The sequence below is a fragment of the Lagopus muta genome, chromosome Z (genome assembly GCF_023343835.1).
Source record: "Lagopus muta isolate bLagMut1 chromosome Z, bLagMut1 primary, whole genome shotgun sequence".
Classification (NCBI taxonomy): Eukaryota; Metazoa; Chordata; class Aves; order Galliformes; family Phasianidae; genus Lagopus; species Lagopus muta.
The window spans coordinates 13943097-13962552 of record NC_064472.1 but is presented as its reverse complement, the minus strand read 5'-3'; the positions used below and the strand labels follow the sequence as shown (position 1 = coordinate 13962552).

The 19456-nt window shown below is 40.1% G+C and overlaps 2 protein-coding genes across 5 annotated transcripts in view; one reads left to right on the top strand and one right to left on the bottom strand.

The window, feature by feature from the left end:
* GHR (growth hormone receptor) overlaps nt 1-19456 on the bottom strand; it is a 996322-nt gene that overhangs the window by 568749 nt on the left and 408117 nt on the right. The gene's annotated exons all lie outside the window — the stretch shown is intronic.
* The window catches only part of C6 (complement C6), a 29897-nt gene continuing 16573 nt past the window's right edge, over nt 6133-19456 (top strand). The window contains exons 1-8 of one of the 3 annotated variants that reach the window (XM_048930888.1): nt 6133-6193; nt 6357-6526; nt 7528-7708; nt 8373-8529; nt 10542-10686; nt 11372-11513; nt 12324-12462; nt 15331-15531. In XM_048930888.1, the coding sequence (XP_048786845.1) occupies nt 7566-7708; nt 8373-8529; nt 10542-10686; nt 11372-11513; nt 12324-12462; nt 15331-15531 (927 nt within the window). In that variant the 5' untranslated portion in view covers nt 6133-6193; nt 6357-6526; nt 7528-7565. Of the gene's footprint in view, nt 6237-6356; nt 6527-7527; nt 7709-8372; nt 8530-10541; nt 10687-11371; nt 11514-12323; nt 12463-15330; nt 15532-19456 lie in introns of those variants that run through there. The other 2 variants (XM_048930890.1, XM_048930891.1) reach the window with 2 other exon arrangements.

The following is a 19456-nucleotide window of genomic DNA, read 5'->3' as shown; positions in this document are numbered from 1 at the left end:
GAACTACAGCAATTTTGCTAGTGAACGTGTAACTCTGTATCTTAATTGTTTTAAATAAAAATCAAGTGCTATAATGTCATTCATGCATATCTCTCCTCACAGGACCGAGTATTTATGTAGCGCAGTGCTGTTATGATTTGAAAAATGTACATGCCAGTGAGAAAAATCCTTTTTCTTTCCAAGGCTTTGTTCATTTCAGTTATTAGTGTTAGTGTGACCTGTAAAGATTTCCAAAACAGATGAGATCAGAGGCTCTTGTTTTTTTCCTCATTCATATCGAACAGTGCACCAGCACAGCCAGGTAGATGTGTGCCGTACAGCCTGAGATGCCAGCTCAGAGGCAAGGGGAATATTTCTGCTTTCAGGCCATGGACTGCTTGGGCTCCTGCAGCCAAACGTGGAGAAGACTTTCTAGTGGTGGGCTTGGAGACAAAACATTGCCCAAAGGGGCTCTGATGCCTTTCTTTTGTGCTGAACTTCACCAAACTGAGAAATAGCTGAAAGAATAGAACTCTCAGCCACAAGCCTGATACCTGCAAAATACCTACATGTGTCACACTTGCAGATTAAGGCAGACATGTAGAACAGGAGCCTGGCATAACAATGCTGCTCCCAAGCAACACAAACTAAGCCAGAACGGTTTCTTCTGCCCCCCTCTGCTGCTAGTCATGTTGCAGAAATTAGTCTGCTACTGGCTTTATAGGCAAAGCCTTGCTATTGGATTCATATGAGTAAACCCCACTGTGTAAGCTCCTCCAGTACGAGCCCTCTATAGCCTTTGGGTTCCCCCAGAATACACTGAGATTGACATCTGCACATACAAATGAAGGCATAAAAATAAGAGGTTCATGCAATTTGTAAGTCAAGATTTGATATCTTTTAAATGCAAGTGTGAAATACATATTTATAAAAGATGTATCTACTTTAAATTACAGCCCTCTCACATTCTGAAGCCCAGTGCAATGACACTGTCTGAGGTCTGATAGTTTCCCTTAGTGTACAAGGCTGATGTGGCTCCTTTCAGCCTAAAGCCTGATGTATTGCAACAGCTTCTCTGCCCCAGAGCGCTCTGGTTGGTGGGATTTGCTGCAGTGTCTGAGCACCAGGAAGACTCTCCTTCTGGGAGCAGGGTGTTATTATTTAAGCCAGCTTGTGCTGCATTTCTGAGGCTCGCTGGAAGGATCCTGTTTTCTGCTGTGATTCCTTCCTTTATCTGTAGGTGAAATTTTCACAGCGAGAAGGTTTTGCAATAATGCTTTAGTTCTATTCTGGAGTGTACAATGATTAAGCAAATTAGCTCTTGGCTTCCAGGGCACAAGCTAGAGCAGATGTACTTGCATTGTGGAGCTGATGTGACTGTTCAGATGGTAATTTTATTGTTGTTCAGACAGGGATAGAAGAGCAGGCTACCTCAGTGCTTCAGATGCTCAGCTGTGTGTTCAGTCACACTGCCTTTCTGTAGGCATTGCCTGGTCTTTAAACTAGTGTAACACCGCACCTATGGCTTCTGCCAGACCTGAACCGGCTCTGTTGAAAGAGACAGGTTGCAGTTAACATGGTGGTAGGTAAAAGTTCTGCCTGGGAATTCTTGGTGAGAGTGATGAGGATTTGTTAAAGGAAGATTAAAAGGAATCACTTTCAATTAACCACACTGTAACTAATTTATACATAACACAATCTAGCGCAATCTCAGCCATATTTCCTCTCTGCTCTCCTACCATTCCAATCAGGGTAGCTTGCTCTTCTGAAGCACTCTGAATTTCCCAACCAAATTGATGGAATAATAGGCCAACAGTTAAGTTCCTTCTTTTGCCTCATTTAAAATGAAACTCAATTTACAGTACAGTAAGCACGGAAACATATTTCTATGCTATCAATTGTTACAAAAGCCCACGAACATTTCTGCCCATATAATCACATTGCATTTAGACTTCTTCATATTGCAGATCCATGCGGACCTATCTTGCAGTGCTCAAGCTAGAAAAATTTTATTACTGTATCTGAGCTATATAGGATTTTGACTTAAATTAAATCAAAACTTGGCATACAAATGATCTGCCTGCATCTCAAATGCATCATGTGTGTTCAGGGTGCTTTCAAGGGGAACGCAGGTTCACCTCATGCTATCAGCATTGGAATCAGATATTTACCAGCTTTTGAAGACCCTGGCACTCACATTGCAGTGCATCACATCTGCAGGGTAATATGTCCTGTTTCACACTTTCTGTTGACTTGTGCTTTTCTTCTAAAGAATTAAAAATTACTGTGAAGATGATGGAAGGCAGGGTTGTACTGCAGGAACACCCGGATGATCACCTGGGCTTTTTTTTGCAAGGCTGAAAGGAGGCGCATGTTAGAGAATATTCCTTGCAGCTTCTGTGGCAAGACTGCTGCAAGAGGGATACTGAGTGGGTCAGGAGTGTTCTGCAGCCCTCTGGAAATTGCTGCTGCTGGCTGCCTGTCTGCCCCACCTCTTGTAAAGCAGGATAGTTCAAACCTTGCTTCTGCCTCATGTGCACCTTCTTGCATGGCACACACCCTGCCAACAGCCCCGTAAACTTTCTTGACCTTATTTTAATCTTTTCTTGCCAAATTCGCTGACAACATCAGTGGTAGCTCCCATAATTCCTCCTCCCTATTTTGTGCTTCAGAAATGATGGATGACCACATGGCAAACTTTCAACAAGGAAGGAAACCCAGTAGCAAGACATCTAGATAGGGAAATTCAAGTTTTGTAGCTTTGGTTCCCAGTATTAAGATCTGTCCAGAGCTTCTACCCATGCAGGGAGGCCCTATTGGGTATCTCCTCCAGCATCATGTGCTTTGGGCTGGGGACAAACACCTGCCTTGAGCTGGGGTCTGTGGAGAAGAGAGTCATGTTTGTCTGGACAGCAGTTCAGTGAAGACATAAGGATGTACTGGTGACAGATGCAGAAAGTTTCTCATCTCTATTAAGAGAAGAGAAAAAGGAAGAGTGAGTGATGAACAGCAGAGTGAACCAGCTTAGCTTGTGCAAAACAAAGAATCATGGCATTTCTTCTCATTTTGAAGTACATGGGAAAGGAAAAATAGTCATAATTTTATGTAGAAGTTTAATTTTGGCATAGAACTAAACTGACGAGAAGTGAAAATAAGATAAATTAAGCATGTTTTCGTTACCTTTAACAGCATGACCAAGGAAATCTTCTCCAGGTCTGAACTCCTCCTTCATCTAGTGCAAAACAGAATGTCTGTGAAATACCAAATAAAAAATTGCATTAATGCCTGGAATGGATTTACAGGCTTCTCAACCAGCTGTGCCAACTGCCAATTGGCTGGTGTTAGATAGGGTTACATCAGTAAGATTAAAGTCTGTTTTACATTAATAATCTGAAAGAGTAAGAAAAGGTTAGTTTAGTTCCACCCTTGTGGCTCATGATAGCAGGTCTATGGAATTTCTGAAGACATGTGGCACTTTCATTAACTCTGCAGTACAGACGTTTGAAAGACATTTTACTGGTTTTGCTAGATGACACATTTTTCACAGAGCTTTTCAGTTACACATAAAAGCCTTTAATCAGGCAGATACCCAGTGGTATCTCAGGTTTCCTGATTGGGGGTAAAGGAGGAGGACAGCATGGGAGGCTGTGTTGTTTTGCTGAGAGCAGTTTAGCATTTACAGACGTTTCTGTTGTAAGAGAGTTTGTGCCATGTGAAAGAAGCACTAGAAAGTTAAAAGAGAACAAGGATAAAGGTAGAAACAAGGATAAAGGGACAACTATATGAACCAAAGTATAAATCAGACTGCAAATATTTGACTTCTGTGGGGAAGAGTCTGCTGAAAGCACACGAAGTTATTTTCAGCCTGTTCATTTTTCTGCCATTGACATGTTACTCCCAAGAAAGCTTTTGCATTTCTCCATTTCCTTTCAATTGTAAATACTTTATAAAGGTTCATCACTCAGTCAAGTTTCTCCACTTAGGCATAAGGCAGCAGTCCTTTTCTGGGATCAGATAGTGAACCAGAGGACAATGGTCAGCTTCTTCCCTCCCCTTGTGCTCCCCCTGGAGCAGAGCCAGCAAGCAGTGCCTTCTGACCCACAGCTGTGCAGCTGTCAGGGCTGCGAACCTGGAAAACACCTGGAGACCAAAGAAGGCAACTACTGGATGCTCTGAGTGATGATCATAGGACCTTTCTGATCATAAGTCAGTTGTTCCTCAGGAGTACTTCTTGCTTCATTTTGTTCTTTTTGTTGTTGCTTCTGTCCTCTTCTTCTGTCAGGAAGTATATTCTCCTTCCGTTTGCAGGAAGCTGAGACCTACCAGCAGATGGGCTGAAGGCAAACTGGAATCAGACTGCAAAGGAAATTTTCTGTTTCTTCTCTTTGTGTTATGTGTGCATGTTTCTAGACCTTCTCTGCCAATACAGTGAAGCCTAGTACAGCACCCAGAACTGCTAGAGCTTGTTTCACTGCTGGGTTGAATGCTGCTTAGTGGGTCAGGTGCCACTGTATTCTCCCAGCCTTGTTCCCAAGGCTACGTGTTGCCTCCTCAGGAAATGCTGCAGTTGCATGGCTGGGTGCTGCTGTGTCACAGCCTGGCTGCAGTAAACTCAATGTAGGCACATCTCCCCTCCAGTGGCTCCATGAAGGAAGGAAAGCTGTGACCTCATTTCTGTATCAGAACTTGGTGATGCTGCATAGGCTGGCAAGAAGCTGTTCGTTTTGTGGAGATCCAAGAGCTAAGTTTGGCGCATTTAAATACTTGCAGCAGAACTTCTGTGGTTAAATAAATAGGTATAGTGGGCTGTTATTCCTTCACTACTACCTTTGCATTAAAATGGTTAATTATCAATTAAAATCAAGGAGCTACCTCAGAAGTAGGTGAGGGAATGCATGACTGTTTATTTAGCAAAGCATCAGGAGGTGGCAGCTGTAACTTTACACCTTCAAACCTTGTTTCACCAAACCTAAATCTGCCAACATGATTTGTTTGTCTCTGCTGCTTCACAGCACACACTGCCTGCAACCCCAGCCTCTCCAGACCAATGGGGAAGGAGGGAAACAAGGATGTGGTGCCATGGATTCCCACTGACCAAGAGACTAGTGATGGGCACCTAGCTGCATACACTGTGCCATATAGTGCCACGGGGAATGCTGCCCTTCTTGTCAGAGCATCCAACGATGGACGGAATAAATATTTTATAGTTCACTATTCTTACTGCCACAGGGTATGTCAAAACAGTTCAGTATTGAGGCTGTTCAGATGGCCTTTCGTGCTTAAAGGTGCATACGTTTTTCTTGCACTTCAACATGCCTTCTCATGAGAGATATGTAGGCTTAATAAAAGTTTAAAGAGGAAAAATACCTATGTGAATTATTGAATGAAGTGTATTTTTGTCCGAGTCCAGCCAGATATTAAACTTTAATCTTTAATGTAGGAATGAGAGTGTTTTTTTCTCAATGTTTAGGAAGATTTTGAGGAAACAAATGTCCAGTGAATAGTATCAGTTTATTCTCTTAAAATTGCAGACTTTGCCAACAGCAAAGGTGAGAGCAGAAGCTGTAGCTGTAGCTGCAGTATGTGTGAGAGCTGATGGGAAAGGAGGGAAAGAAAGATGTGTTGCAGTTTACCACCCAAAGACCTGGATGTACAAGGTAACCACATGTGAATTTAATGGGATAGAATGGACAGTTTTTCCTATCTTTGCATCTCAGGCAACTGGAGAGCCCCAGGAAATGACATTTAAATTGAAGATCTGTTTGAGTTCGATCTTCCTTATTTGCTTGAGAACGTTATGATTTTTGCTCCCTCCCTTCTGCTCTTTGGAGTTCTGGGTCTCCCTCCTTGAACAGAGTTTAGGAGTGAGATCATCAGCTGCCCTCAGAACAGAGAAGTGGTGCACCCCTGCCAGGCACTGCGAGAAGCCCTGCAGTGTATCCAGCCACTGTGGCCTAATATAAATGTTTGTGCATCTTCTTGCATTGTGCGTGTACGTTTGTGAGGAGAGATGTTCCTGCACAGTTCTCTGGAAAACGCCTGCTGATGAGGGTATGCCTGTAGAGAGGCTGTGCAAGGCTGACCCTTCCTGTCACCGGACAGAATCTGTCCTCATTAACTAGTAACCAGATCAAATATAACCTCCAACCTTTCATTTGAAAGCCCGCAGCAAGCCATGCTGAGGTCATGACAATCGGCAGCCAGGAGTCTTACAGTAAATTGATAAGGAAGATTTTTATTGGCTTCAGTGTATATAGGTTGATGTGTGGGGAAGCGTTTCGGGTTTTTTTGGTTGTTTTTTTTTTGTTTGTTTGTTTGCTTGTATCTTTTCTTCGAAAGCTTAAATTTATCTCTATCATGTACTTACATTTGTCTAGTTGCTGATGCAGTTCAGATGTACTGATTGGTTGGAACTTCACTACCAAATGAGAGTATTTTCTGTGGAGAGCACTCTGGAGGAATGAACAAAGTAATTGAGAGAGCCTTGTAGGACTTCTTCATCGCTCTTCTAAGTTAGCAATATTGGTACAAGGAGCCACGAGCCCAGGTAAGGAAAAAAAGATCAACTATCTGCTCTCCTTTTGGTTCACTGGCAAGATTGCTGTCTTCTCTGCCTTCAGTTTGATTATACTCTGTTGATTACACTTAACTGTTCAAGAAGCTTGTTGACTGAATGGCTGCATAAAAAGCACACTGAGCCCTCACTGCTACAGTACTGAGAAGACCAACTGGCTTTCTTGCTAAAAAGAACAAGCAATATTTTCACTCCACAAAAAATTATTTTTCACAGCAAGATATAGAAGTCAGAATAGCATGGGCTATGTAATTAAAAAATAAAATAGTGATTTCACATTTCATTTAATCATTTTCAAAATGAGATAATCTGTTTTTACATTTTCTATTTTTTATTGTTCTTTCGTGGCAAAACAGAATGTTTTATACACTCTGCTTACATTCTGCTGTACCAGCCTTTACAGTTTGTTGTTGGTTCAGTGACAGCATGAAGGAAAAAATATTTTGCAATTTTTCATTGAATAAATGCTTTTCCTGAAAAAAAAAAATGCAGTCAGTCATCAGGACTAAGAGCAACAGAAGATCTGAAGAAAGGATTCACTGCAGCAAAGCAGTTAGGCAAAAAGGGATGAAAATGAATTTGTAGCCAGATAGTGTTAAGTCTCCATTATTTTACATGCCCAATAGCAAAAATGCTTGTTCATACTTTCATTTGTATTCGTAGAAAATGTTTTTCAGAACACATAGAAACAATGAAGAGTAATAGCAGGTCTTTATTTGTCGCATTCAAGAAAATTGCTAAACAGTTTCTTAAATAGAATTAACCTGCAGTCATGATTAATACTGAATAAGAGATCAGGTGCCTTTGACTTGCATCCCTCCACATTACAATAATTTAATTAATATTCTCTCATGCATTATCACTATATTCCAGGTACACTGCTTGATGAAATATTTGTATTGCAAAATAGATTTATAGAAGCAGCAGATCAGAAGAGACTAGTCACTAAGATACAGTAACTGTGAATGTTACAGTTCCTCCAGAGCTTTTACTGTCTGCAAACACCTCTGCTATGGAGAAGGCAGTGCTAATACAGCTGATCCTGCTGAGCCTGGTGGTTGGGAGCTGCCAAGGGTGCTACTGTGAACATTATCCATGGGGGTCATGGTCCAGCTGTTCAAAAACCTGCAATTATGGCACGCAGACAAGGCACAGGTAGGGACAAATCTTCTCACTGCACTTATGGGTATAATTTTTATGCAGAAAAAAAAAATACTTTCAGGAAGGAGGTTCCATATCTGATGCTTCAGCATCCATAATATATCTAGAAAGAAAAATGGTAATGTTCAGCGGATGACTTGGTTCTAATTGCAAGGTTTAAAGTTGTGTATAGAATATTGCAGTGCTTCCAAACAAACCTGTTATTTCTGCACACACACAGTCAGAAGAGCCAGGTCCTGGAGTGGCCCTGCCAGCAGTGAGCATTGAGCAGCCAGCTCTTGTGAACAGGGCTGGTGCCCAGTGCCCACGCTGGGAGCTCTGCCCAACACCAAGCAGCGCTCTGGAAGATATGAGTTCCAGCATGGCAAGCTGACAGAAAGCTGCTTCTTGTACAAATAATTCTGCAGTCATAGTTAACTAAAGATACAACTGCACAAAACTATATGCAATTCAGGAGCATACTCTAAATTTACAAGAAATCCCTTATTTCATTCCTGGCTTAAGGTGTATATAGATTTTACTTTCAAGCATCACTCCAGAGCTACCCACCACCATTCAAGCTTTTATTGATTTAAAGCATTATGAGCCTTAACCTACAGTTATAGAAATCTACAGTTTGTTTCCTTTCCAGTGTAACTCTTTCAGTGACCTTTTTTAGGCAAATAAAAATGGATGAATATTATAACCAAAACTTCTGTGACCAGCTGTGCACCAAGCAGGAATCTCGTGCATGTAACCAACAAACCTGTCCTATCAATTGCCAGCTTGGAGAATTCAGCTCTTGGTCAGAATGTGACCCATGCATTAAAAAACAAGTAGGTAGATAATGTATTATGCATGTTAAATGCAAGAAATTGTGCCTAAGTTTCTTGATTTAAGATATTTGATTTCAAGGAAGTTGGTTCTGCAAAATGACAGTTTAAGTTAACAAGGTTAAAACTGTTATAAATTATAACAGTAGGAGCTGGAGGGAACAAGTTAAGATAAGTATATCAAAATAGAAAGGGGCAATTTAGTAGTGCAAATCCATTTATGAGAACTTGCTTTGAAAGTGCCACTGTCATTATTAAAGATGAGTTTTCTACATAAGAGATAAATTAAGCTGTAGAGTTTGCATTCCTGTTTCAACAGGAGCATGTCAAGGAATCTTTCACACAGCATGACATTTTATATGTTCTGAAAATGAAAGATAATAGGATCAAGTCATCTACTGAAAAGAGATAATTGGCAAATCATAACTAGCACTGTTAAGAAATGCAGTATCATAGTCAGGATCAGTCTGAGGTTGCTGATGAGACATCCTTAGCACCTTTTCTGCAACCCTAATAGTCTACACAAAACCCAGATGGATGTGCTTAATATCTGTAGGACAAAATCCTCCTGTGGCTGAGTCTCTGGGCTTGTGCTGATTCCCTGATGGCAGGGTTAGGAGTTACATGTACCTACCCTAGTGGAGAGAGAACAAGTGAAAGAACAGCATCAGGTGGCACTGACATAAAAAGCCCAGGCAAACATAAAGTTCTAGGGAGCTTTTGAGGATAGTTACATAGCTGATGAGTCCAAGGCTTATCATAGATCACTCTAAGTGTCCATGCCGACATAGCCTAAAGCTCTTCTGAAGGTCCTGTGCAGCTTCTGAAATGCACATCTGAACAGCACTGTCAGAAAGCCTGTTAGGTATGTGTTTGCGTATCTTTACATGTATACATACCTATCTTGATGCCAGTGCAGAACAAAAAATGTTTTGGAGTTCGGGGGCCATGAAGTAGCAGTTCTAGGAAACTACTTATAGCCAGGGTGGTGAGTGAGAGCACAATGGGGAGAAACAATGGGAGACAGCAAATAAATTGCCAGAGATGGAAAGGTTCTTATTGCTCTCTTTAAACTCATTTTTGTAATCCATATCCTCTAGTTAAATTTCTAGGTTCCCTACCTACATGACCCTGTGTAAAAGCTCATTTTTATTAGCTCATTTTTATTAGCTTTAAATATTCATGCAAAGTATTTGCTGCTTTCAAAAAAAAAAAAAAAAAAAAAAAAAAAAGGGGGTTTTGTACGCTGAACATATTTTTCCTCCAAACTATTAAGATCACTACTTCTGACCTTTATAAATATGAACAGCCTTCAGAATGGAGGATGTGCCCTCAAGATAAATGTGAAGACCATTGTAGTTAAGCTCTCAGTGAATGGGAATGATGAAGAGGTTAAAGCTCACACAAACAATATAACGTGTGTTGTAGATTCCAAACAGAATACAAGAAATGGTTGTCTTGAGTCAAAAGCCTTTTGAAAGTGTTGCTCTTTGTTCCCTCTGATCATAGTTACCCAGTTACAGATTTATTTATTTTTTGGGTCCTATTCAATTGTTTGACTTCAAGGTCTTTCTAGAGGCAGGGATGTAATGAAGTCTGCGAGGAAATGTATGTCAATTGGGGAAATTTTTCCTGCTCTTTCTTAGGGAAAGAACAGTTCGGTCAAAGGCAGATAAGTTTCATCTGCAACCCCCGGAACAGGGGTGGAAAACATTACTGAAATGATTTTCTAGCACATTCAGCATCAGTGTTCTTCAAGGTGGGTTCTGATTTGGGGAAAGAAAAACAAATGAGCTTGAGATATTACTCCTGGTTATCTAACAGTAGAAAATTTCAGAAATACATATTCCCTCCTGCTCAATTCTCTGACAAGAGGCCTTGTTGAAAGCGAGCCAAGCCAAATGGGATGGGGATTGCATACCCCATCATAGTATTTCTATTTCAACAAAGTTCATAAGGAACAGGAAAAAATTTCCCATTCACTCAACACCAAGTTTTTATTTTTCTGCCCCCAGTTTCGTGTCCGGAAACTCCTGCGGCCATCCCAGTTTGGAGGCCAGGCCTGCACCGAACCACTGGTGCAATCCCGACCATGCTTTCCAGCTAAGCTCTGCAGCATCGTGGATATGGACTGCAAGAATAAATTCCAGTGCGAAAATGGTAACGATAGTCATCATAGCTTAACTTCCGCATTATTCAGTAGACAATAGCTACTGTTTGAGACATATAAAAAAAAATTAAAAATTCCAGGTTGTCCCTATGTATTCCATGCATGTATTCTATTCCAGGTTGTCCATGTATTCCTTAGGAAAAAGGGGCAGGGAGCTGAGGATTTTATGTTTAATGGGAACTTAATATTTACATTTCTTCTTCAGTTAAAAGGAATTCAAGGTTGTGCAATCTGTACTGTAGAATGGTAGCATCACCATGGCTGCTAGAAAGTAGCACTGTTCCAATGAGATTTTTTTTGGCACAAATTTTACATGTACAAACATATCCTTATAGTTTGTCTGAAATCAAACTTGCACTGTTTTTATTAATTTTTTAAAATCATTGTCTTGGTAGTTCTTGCTTAATTTTAAATATACCTGATCAGATTTGATAGTTTTATCAGAATTTCCTTTTGCTAAACCTTAACTTTGGTCATCATGCCTTCAAATTAATACAAACTGGTAGAAAAGAGACAAATATTTTTATTGAAGTAATGTATGTTTTGAAGTGCCTTGCTATGTTAATTCCTGTTGCAAGCTTACACCGTTGCTAGAGAAAGAAATTGCTCTTTTTTGCATTGAGATGTGAAGAATCACTGCATAAGTCCTCTTGCTGCTGCTTTTTCTCTGTCCAGGTCGCTGTATTGCAAAAAAATTGGAATGCAATGGAGAAAATGACTGTGGGGACAACTCTGATGAAAGACACTGTGGGAGGAAAAAGATGGTGTGTAGCAGAAAGTTTGAGAGCATCCCAGGTGTGCATTTAATCGGCAGTGGGTAAGCCAGCTTTGTTTTTTTCACAGGCATTATACTGCTTATCAGCAACTTACATAAAAAAAGACAATTCTCAAATTTGCATGTGAGAGTAAACCATTAAAACATGACCTCTTAAATGAAAAGTGGTAAGAGCTTATAAGAATGTAACTAAACATCCAGACTTGGACTTACTGCATCTGGCAGTGCTACTCTGCTCTACTCCTACTGCAGGAGCCATCAGGGAGCACTGCTGTGAGGGACACTGCCCACCCTCACCACAACCAAAGCACCACTTACTGGCAAATTCCAGCACAGTTATTACAAAGCATTTCAGAAATTTGGAGGATGTTCCTCTATAGATGTTTGATTGTGCCTGATACATCTCTTGCAATACCAGCCATCACCTCTTCCAGGCTACTAATTAAAGCAGTGCAACACCTGTGTGAGTGTGATGCCTGCCCCAAGTTCTGTGTTTCTGAATGAACTCAGGGCACCCTGGTAACAAACAGTTGTGGCTGAACTGGAGAGCAGCATGTTATTTGTCAGTGCCATTTTACTGTGTTTCTCGAGTCAGTGGTTGCCCAAGATAGTCTTATGCTGACCTTGGTGTTATAGCCTGTTTATATAATTTTTCAGGTGAATTCAGGGTGAATCAGAAATTTTTATGAAGAAATTTCATTCAAAGCACTAGCTTAGCCTTAATACTTACACCCTCTCATTCAAACATAAAGCATCTTTGACGCAGCTGTACACAATAAATGATACGTATTTATGTCTTTCTGAGACCATTTAATTTCTGGAAATTGCTTTTGTTGTTGTTGGTGTTGTTAGATTTCACATTCTGTCAGGAGAGAGCCGAGGGGAAGTCCTTGGCAACTCGTTCAATGGAGGAGAATGCAGAACAGTGAGACGCAATGAGACAAGGAAATCGTATCGTGTGCCTGCAAATCTGGAGACTGTCAGCTTTCAGGTACTTTCTAGAAGCAAATTTTAGCAAAAAAATAAAACATTTTCATAAACATAGCCCAAGTTATATGCTGAAGTCTTAAGAAGTCTTATGAAGACAAGATTTCCCAGCTTGCTGAGGCCTGAAAGAGCTTCAGCTGAAGAGTAGAAATGGGAAAAAAACTGAGCGGTGTTAGGTGTCTCTACTTGTACCTTTCTCTCTCTTTCACAGTGAGTGTTTACTCAGAATCAACACAAATTGATCTCAGCTTCTCTCCTGCTTCCTTATGATTGTGGCCATGCCTCTGCTGTGACTTGGTATGCAGGTTCTTGTTCCCAACCACAATATAATCCAGCCAGTGGCTTGGTAAAGCCCAAGCTCGTTTTAGCATTACTGATGCATCCTTCCAGTACCAACAGCTCTCCCAGCACAAGCCTCCCATTGAGGCATCTGCAGCTTTGAGAGCAGCTCCTCCATCAGCTGTCTCAGCCTCTCAGTCCTGCTTGTCCCCTGACCAGCCCTTCCGACCATCAGTAAGAGGTGGCAGGTAAAGAGTCTACAAGGCAGAAGGTTAAAAGTCTGGGAAGAAGTCTTGCAGGACAGGCCAAGAAAAAAGGACATTGTTTTTTATTTTTCCTCAAATCTTGGAATATGATTTTCAGGCAGGACAGTTTAGACTTTTAAACACTGATATTTATAAAATAATTGGGATATTATGATTGAGGTGTAGTATCTGGCTGCATACATCCTGGAAGGCCCCTCTGAAGCAAATGGCTACAGTACTGGGAAAAAAGGGATGCAGGACATGAAAAAAGTTGAAGGAGTGGAAGAGACTGAACTGTTGATTATTAACATGAATATTGTGAGATTTTATTTTAAAAGGCACAGCTGAACAAAGCAAATTCCAACATTGTCTGGTTTGGTCAATGGCATTGAAGAAGTACTGTGTACAGAAATATTCTGTGGGGAAAACAATTCTTGGCTTGCCCAATTTTTTCAAGCTCTGTTGTCTATGAGATAACTAATATCCATCTGCAAAAATATTACGAGCTTGTGATTCTCACCTGAGCTTGCATCTCTATTTTTCAACATTTAGAGTAGTTTTTGATATAGAAATGTCACTGAACCAGCTTTCTGCTTGGAGCTGCAGTGCATTTTAATGCAAAAGCATGTGTTTACTTGGAGAACAGAACTGGATCAGGGGAGTGGACATCACTGCCCGAAGTCCTTCACAGATCCTACAAAGCCTTATTAAGTAAGCCTGAAATGGTAAAAAATGAATCTAAAGGTCACAGATCTTGCAAGGGATTTGCCTTAATTATGGGAAATGAGTCACTTTTGAACAGACGTTCAAGATGCCTTAGTATCACTGCTTAGTGCAGCAGCATAACTGAGTCTTGCCAATGTTAATTGGTAGGTTCACTCTCTATTACTATTCATTTACTTCTAGTCCATTCTGCAATATGGTGACTTACACTACAGGTGTGCTCTGACTCCCATCTGAATAAAACCTGCTCATTCTTCTAGAAGGGAATCACAGAATCACAGAATCACAGAATCACAGAATCACCCGGGTTGGAAGGGACCTCAAGGATCATGTAGTTCCAACCCCCCTGCCTAGCAGGGCCACCAAACATACACAGTTAGATCAGGTTGCCCAGGACCCCGTCCAACCTGGCCTTGAACACATCCAAGGACGGGGCATCCACAACCTCCCTGGGCAGCCCGTTCCAGGGCCTAACCACTCTCCTTGTAAAGAACTTCCCCCTAACATCCAACCTAAATCTTCCCTCCTTCAACTTGAAAACCATTTCCCCTAGTCCTGCTGTTGTCAGCCCTTTTGAAGAGTTTACTCCCCTCCTGGGTGTAGGTTCCCTTCAGGTATTGATAGGCTGCAATGAGGTCACCCCGCAGCCTTCTCTTCTCCAGGCTGAACAAGCCCAACTCCCTCAGCCTGTCCTCATAGGGGAGGTGCTCCAGCCCCCTGATCATCTTAGTCGCCCTCCTCTGGACCCTTTCCAAAATCTCATTGTCTTTCTTGTACTGAGGGCTCCACACCTGGACACAGTACTCCAGATGGGGCCTCACAAGAGCCGAGTAGAGAGGGACAATCACCTCCCTGTCCCTGCTGGCCACCCCTCTCCTGATGGAGCCCAGGATCCCATTTGCCTTTCGAGCTGCCAGAGCGCACTGCTGGCTCATGTTCAGTCTCTCGTCCATCAGGACCCCCAGGTCCTTCTCTACCGAGCTGCTCTCAAGGACCGCTCCTCCCAGCCTGTACAGGTGCCTGGGGTTCTTCCAGCCCAAATGCAAAACCTTGCACTTTGCCATGTTGAATCTCATTAGGTTCACCCAAGCCCAGCCCTCCAGCCTGTTGAGGTCCCTCTGAATGGCATCCCTTCCTTCCACCATGTCAACCGCACCACTCAGCTTGGTGTCATCAGCAAACTTGCTGAGGGTGCACTCAATTCCCTCATCGATGTCATTAATAAAGATGTTCAAGCAGAAAGTAAAAAACACACCATCATACAATACAAATAGAGACTTACTTTTAGTGTGGACATAATATGCAGGTCTGAGAGTCTTTGAAAAGCATTTTGAAACATTCAAGGAAAATTGTTCTTAAGCTTTAGGGCAAGGGGACTGGGGATTTCTAGAAGAACATGACTGTTTGTTTGTTTGTTGGTTGGTTGTTTTGTTGTTTTTTTTTTTGCCTTGTATAACTGCCTACTGTACAGCCATCTCCTTACCCTATAATAGCTTTTTAGCTTACTGCTATGTTCCCAAGCATTAGACATGTCTATTCCAGAAGAAGCCAAGAATTAATTGTTTAATACATTGCTCCCTTTCAAGTTATTAGGGCAAATTGATTTTGGTTTACTGAATCTCTAGGTAATAGATGAAGAGGATGATGTAAAATCAGATTTCTACAAGGATTTAACGCCTCTGAGTGATGGTGATGTGGGAAGCAGTACATCCTCTCATTCATCTCGGAGAAGATCTGGCATACCAGGTCTATTCTCAAGGAAAAGAAAAGTTCAAATCACATCATCTGCCTCCTTCAAGAAAGCCATTGAAGCCTCACATGAAAAGGTAATTGAATGGTGACATAAATTTCTTCCTTTCTTTGAGTTTCCATCTTCTTGTTTAGGGGAACTGAGCTACCACAGGTTATCCACTAACAAGGTATATTGGGATTACATTTTGCAAAACTACTAGAATTAAAAACGAGAAGGTCCTCTCCTGATTCTACAGGATGTTCCTGGTTGCAACATACTTTCTGTTAAGCTGCACAGAGTCACAAAAATAATCCCAGAAATAACACACCAAGAGAAAAGTTTCTGAGAACAGACAACTACATCCCATAAAATTCTGCCTCTCTACTTCAGGCAAATACTGTGAAATATAATAATTCTAGAGTTTAATGATAGTAAAGGATCAACTATTCTTTTGTCTGTAATTACGCCTGGCAGAGGTCATAAAACTGTTCAAAATTAAAGCTTGTTGAAACCGAGGAGTTGTAATAAAATTATAGTAAATCTTTTACAAAAACATCTGTTGTAATTTTAATGTTTTCATGACAGATTTATTACTAGCTTACAGGCTTGTCTTAATTGTTAAGTAACTTGACTGATTAAGTAGTCCACAATTTCTAGTCTGCAATAATCTTTGCTTAAGTTCCATCTACTGGAATTCTATTTGCTGTCATTCTGATGCAGTTATATGTATCAAGTTTTTCTTCTGTAGAACCAGTGAGTTTATTTTGATAGAATGGTGTCTTCTTAAAGGTTTAAATCCAGTCCCAAACTATGAAAAGAAATGTGAATATCAATGAAACTTTCTTGAGGAATTTTTATTGGACTTAAACTTGTTTTGAACTTTATTGTCATAAAATTTCAGAAACATGCATGAGAAAGCTGATGACTTGGTCTGCTGTTGGCTGTAGATGGCTTATTTCCTCCTGACTGTGTCCATGGCAAGAGTTTTAATTTTGATCTTCAGGTTCCTTACCACGTTACAGGAAGCCTCTGCATTCACCTCTGCCTACCTGTATGCAGTTTATTTATAGGTGTATACAACAGCAGATATCTACTTACATATGTATATGAAACAAATCTATAAATTCAAAATATTCACTTACGAAGTAAAAGTAGTTTAAACAGATCACTGACAATGAGTGAGAACTAACAATCTGGGAGGTCAAATTCAGACCAGATTTTCAAACTGCAAGCAGAATAGCTTCACATGAGCATCACAGAGTCACTGTAGGGCCTAAGTGACTTCAAAGGTCTTGAATTTTTCCATATTGTTAAGAGGAAATATGAATATGTTTCTGATGCTTATTTTTGTTTGTCTATTATTATTATTATTATTATTATTATTATTATTATTATTATTATTATTATTATTACTGTTAAGCTAATCTTTAGGCTGTTTAGTACACATTCTTGTATTCTAATTTTAAAATAATTTTCATGACAGTAATGACCCCTTTCTGGTCTTCTGTTTGCATCAAAACAAGCATTTTGGGTGGGATACATCTTGCATATCTATAGACAATGACAGATTTACACAACCTTGCATCTCATCTAGTTGCCCTCATTTTGTATCAGTTAAAAGAAACTCAGTGGATTTTTACATAAATGTGAGTGCTCTCAGTAGTGTTCCAGCAGGGCTTAAAGGAAGCCCCAGTTACCAGCTGTCACTCTTCTCTACTAAATATAAGGAAAGACTCATAAAGTGAAACTTTAGTATTATTTTTTAATAATAATAATATTTAATTATTATTGTATTACCCATTACATCATAAACTTGTTGATTAATCTTGCTCATTATGCTACATGTTATTAGTTTTATTTAGCATTTTCTTCTTCTGCTTCTTTTTTTTTTCTGAATTTCATAAATTTTTTCAAACTCCATTTTCCTTTGAGATAGAGAAGTTATCTCAGAATTGGCACACTGGTAACTGCCTGATAGCATGTGTGTTCCGGGCATTCAAAGACACCAAGGGACTCCTGAAGTTTCTGCACCCAACCCATTGGCTCATGCTCCTAATATTCTTGGCTGCAGCTCATTGAGTTGGATGGCTTGAATTAAAAAATTGAGGCCTGAAAGATAGGAAGCCATCCCCATCCGTGGGGACGAGAGGCAAGATTCTGTGCTTGCATTACTTGGAAGTAAACATTATTTAATTAACCAGTACGTTCTAGTGAGAGTCTGTTTTGTGAGAAATGTTCTAATTAATTAAAACTATTGGTTTCATCAGGCCAGCTCAGCTTGTGTCTGGATGATTTTTGTTTTGTCAGTTGTTTTTATATAATAACTGACCTTATTTGAGTATCTGCACTTGATTTAGACCAGGATTTTGACTGAATATCTTTGGGAATAATCACCTCAATCTACAGCATTGCATTTTGTATTAATACCTGGTATTCATGGATAAAGATTGCCACAGTTGCCAGGGGTTACCAGTATGTTTAGACATGTGACTGGAGACTTTGGAATTCAGTTTCCTGAATTTCTTCTTCAAGTAAAAGTTTCCAAGGTTGTTCAAACCTTGGGGATTTAATAAAGAAGTCACTGGGTTTGACAACTGTAAGGGAAATTGCTAGTAAGAAAAGCACTTAAGATGCTTTGAATATTAGAGAATATAAATGCATGGTGCAAGTCAAGAAAAAAAATATTTTTTGGTATGGGGGAGCATCATATCCACCTGAGCATTTAGAATTAATGTTTGCCAAAGTTGCTTGTAATTTTGTGCATCATAGCTGAAATGTGATATGGTACAGCTTAAAACTGAGCCCAAATCACCTGGAAGTCATTTTCTGAGAAACGATATTACCTCAGGGTATTTAAGGAGCAGAGTACAGTCCAGGGAATATTATATATCCTATTTCTTCCATTTTTATTCTCACTGCTGCAGAAAGCTGAGTGCCCTTAGTTTATCTTCCAGCATGCAAATGAGAGCACTGAAATGGAGAGTGCTGTGCACATCTCAGTGCTGTGGTCCAGCTCACATATTATGTTGCTGACTCTTGGCTGAAGAAACTCCATATTTTATGCAGTCTTATGACTTCTATGCCACATGAACCTGAAGACAGAAATGGAGCAGAATCAACCTATCAATATGAAAACTCAATAGCAGAATAGATAGCTCAGTATCAATTTTATTTATAATGATTTTCTTCTTTCTGCAGATTGCTCATTTTGTGCTCTTTCCCATCACCCCTTTTGCTCTTGATTTCTTTGCTTCAGGTTTGTTGTTTGGTTTTTTTTGTTACTTTTTTTTTTTGCCATGTTACCAGTTTCTCCATTCAGTATTCTTTTTCTCTCTTCTCTTTTTAGTTGAACTCTCTCATTAACAACCTTCAACAGTGAACACAAAAAAAAATTAGCTGTCTCAAAAACAAGAGTTTTCTGAATGTAAGAGGTGATGCTTCTAGTTTCTGAACTTCTTGCTTTTTTTTCCACCCATATCACGCCCCAGACCTTGTGTGTTAACAGCCTGACACTGAATTAAAACTTTATTCCTGTAAGTTTAGTTTTAGCAGACTGATAAACAACATTTGAGACCTCACAATAATGAGGTAGTATCCAAAATACCCACTCAAGATTAATTACAAACAGCTCACAGATACTTACTAGCTTCAGCCTTTCCTCCTAGTCTTTTGCCTGTCTTATCAATTACTGGTATATTTGCTATAGCAGAAGTCATTTTAATTTCTGTTTGTCCACTGCTTAGGAATTCTTAACTCACACTGAAATCCTATACACTCCCACAATGCAAAGCAGTAGTGAGTGTTGTCCCTGAGAACCTCACAGGATGCTTGGAAATTCCAGGGCTAGTCTATGTGAGTTTAATCATGGTTAAAGCATCATGATGGACTAGAGGAAATAGGTTTTCAATGTAGCTCAGATCATATTCTTGGCCACTCTGTTTTCTGCAATCAACTACCCATGAAAGCAGCAAGATTATGTTATTTCATTTTATTTTATTTTATTTTTTTTAATTTTATAT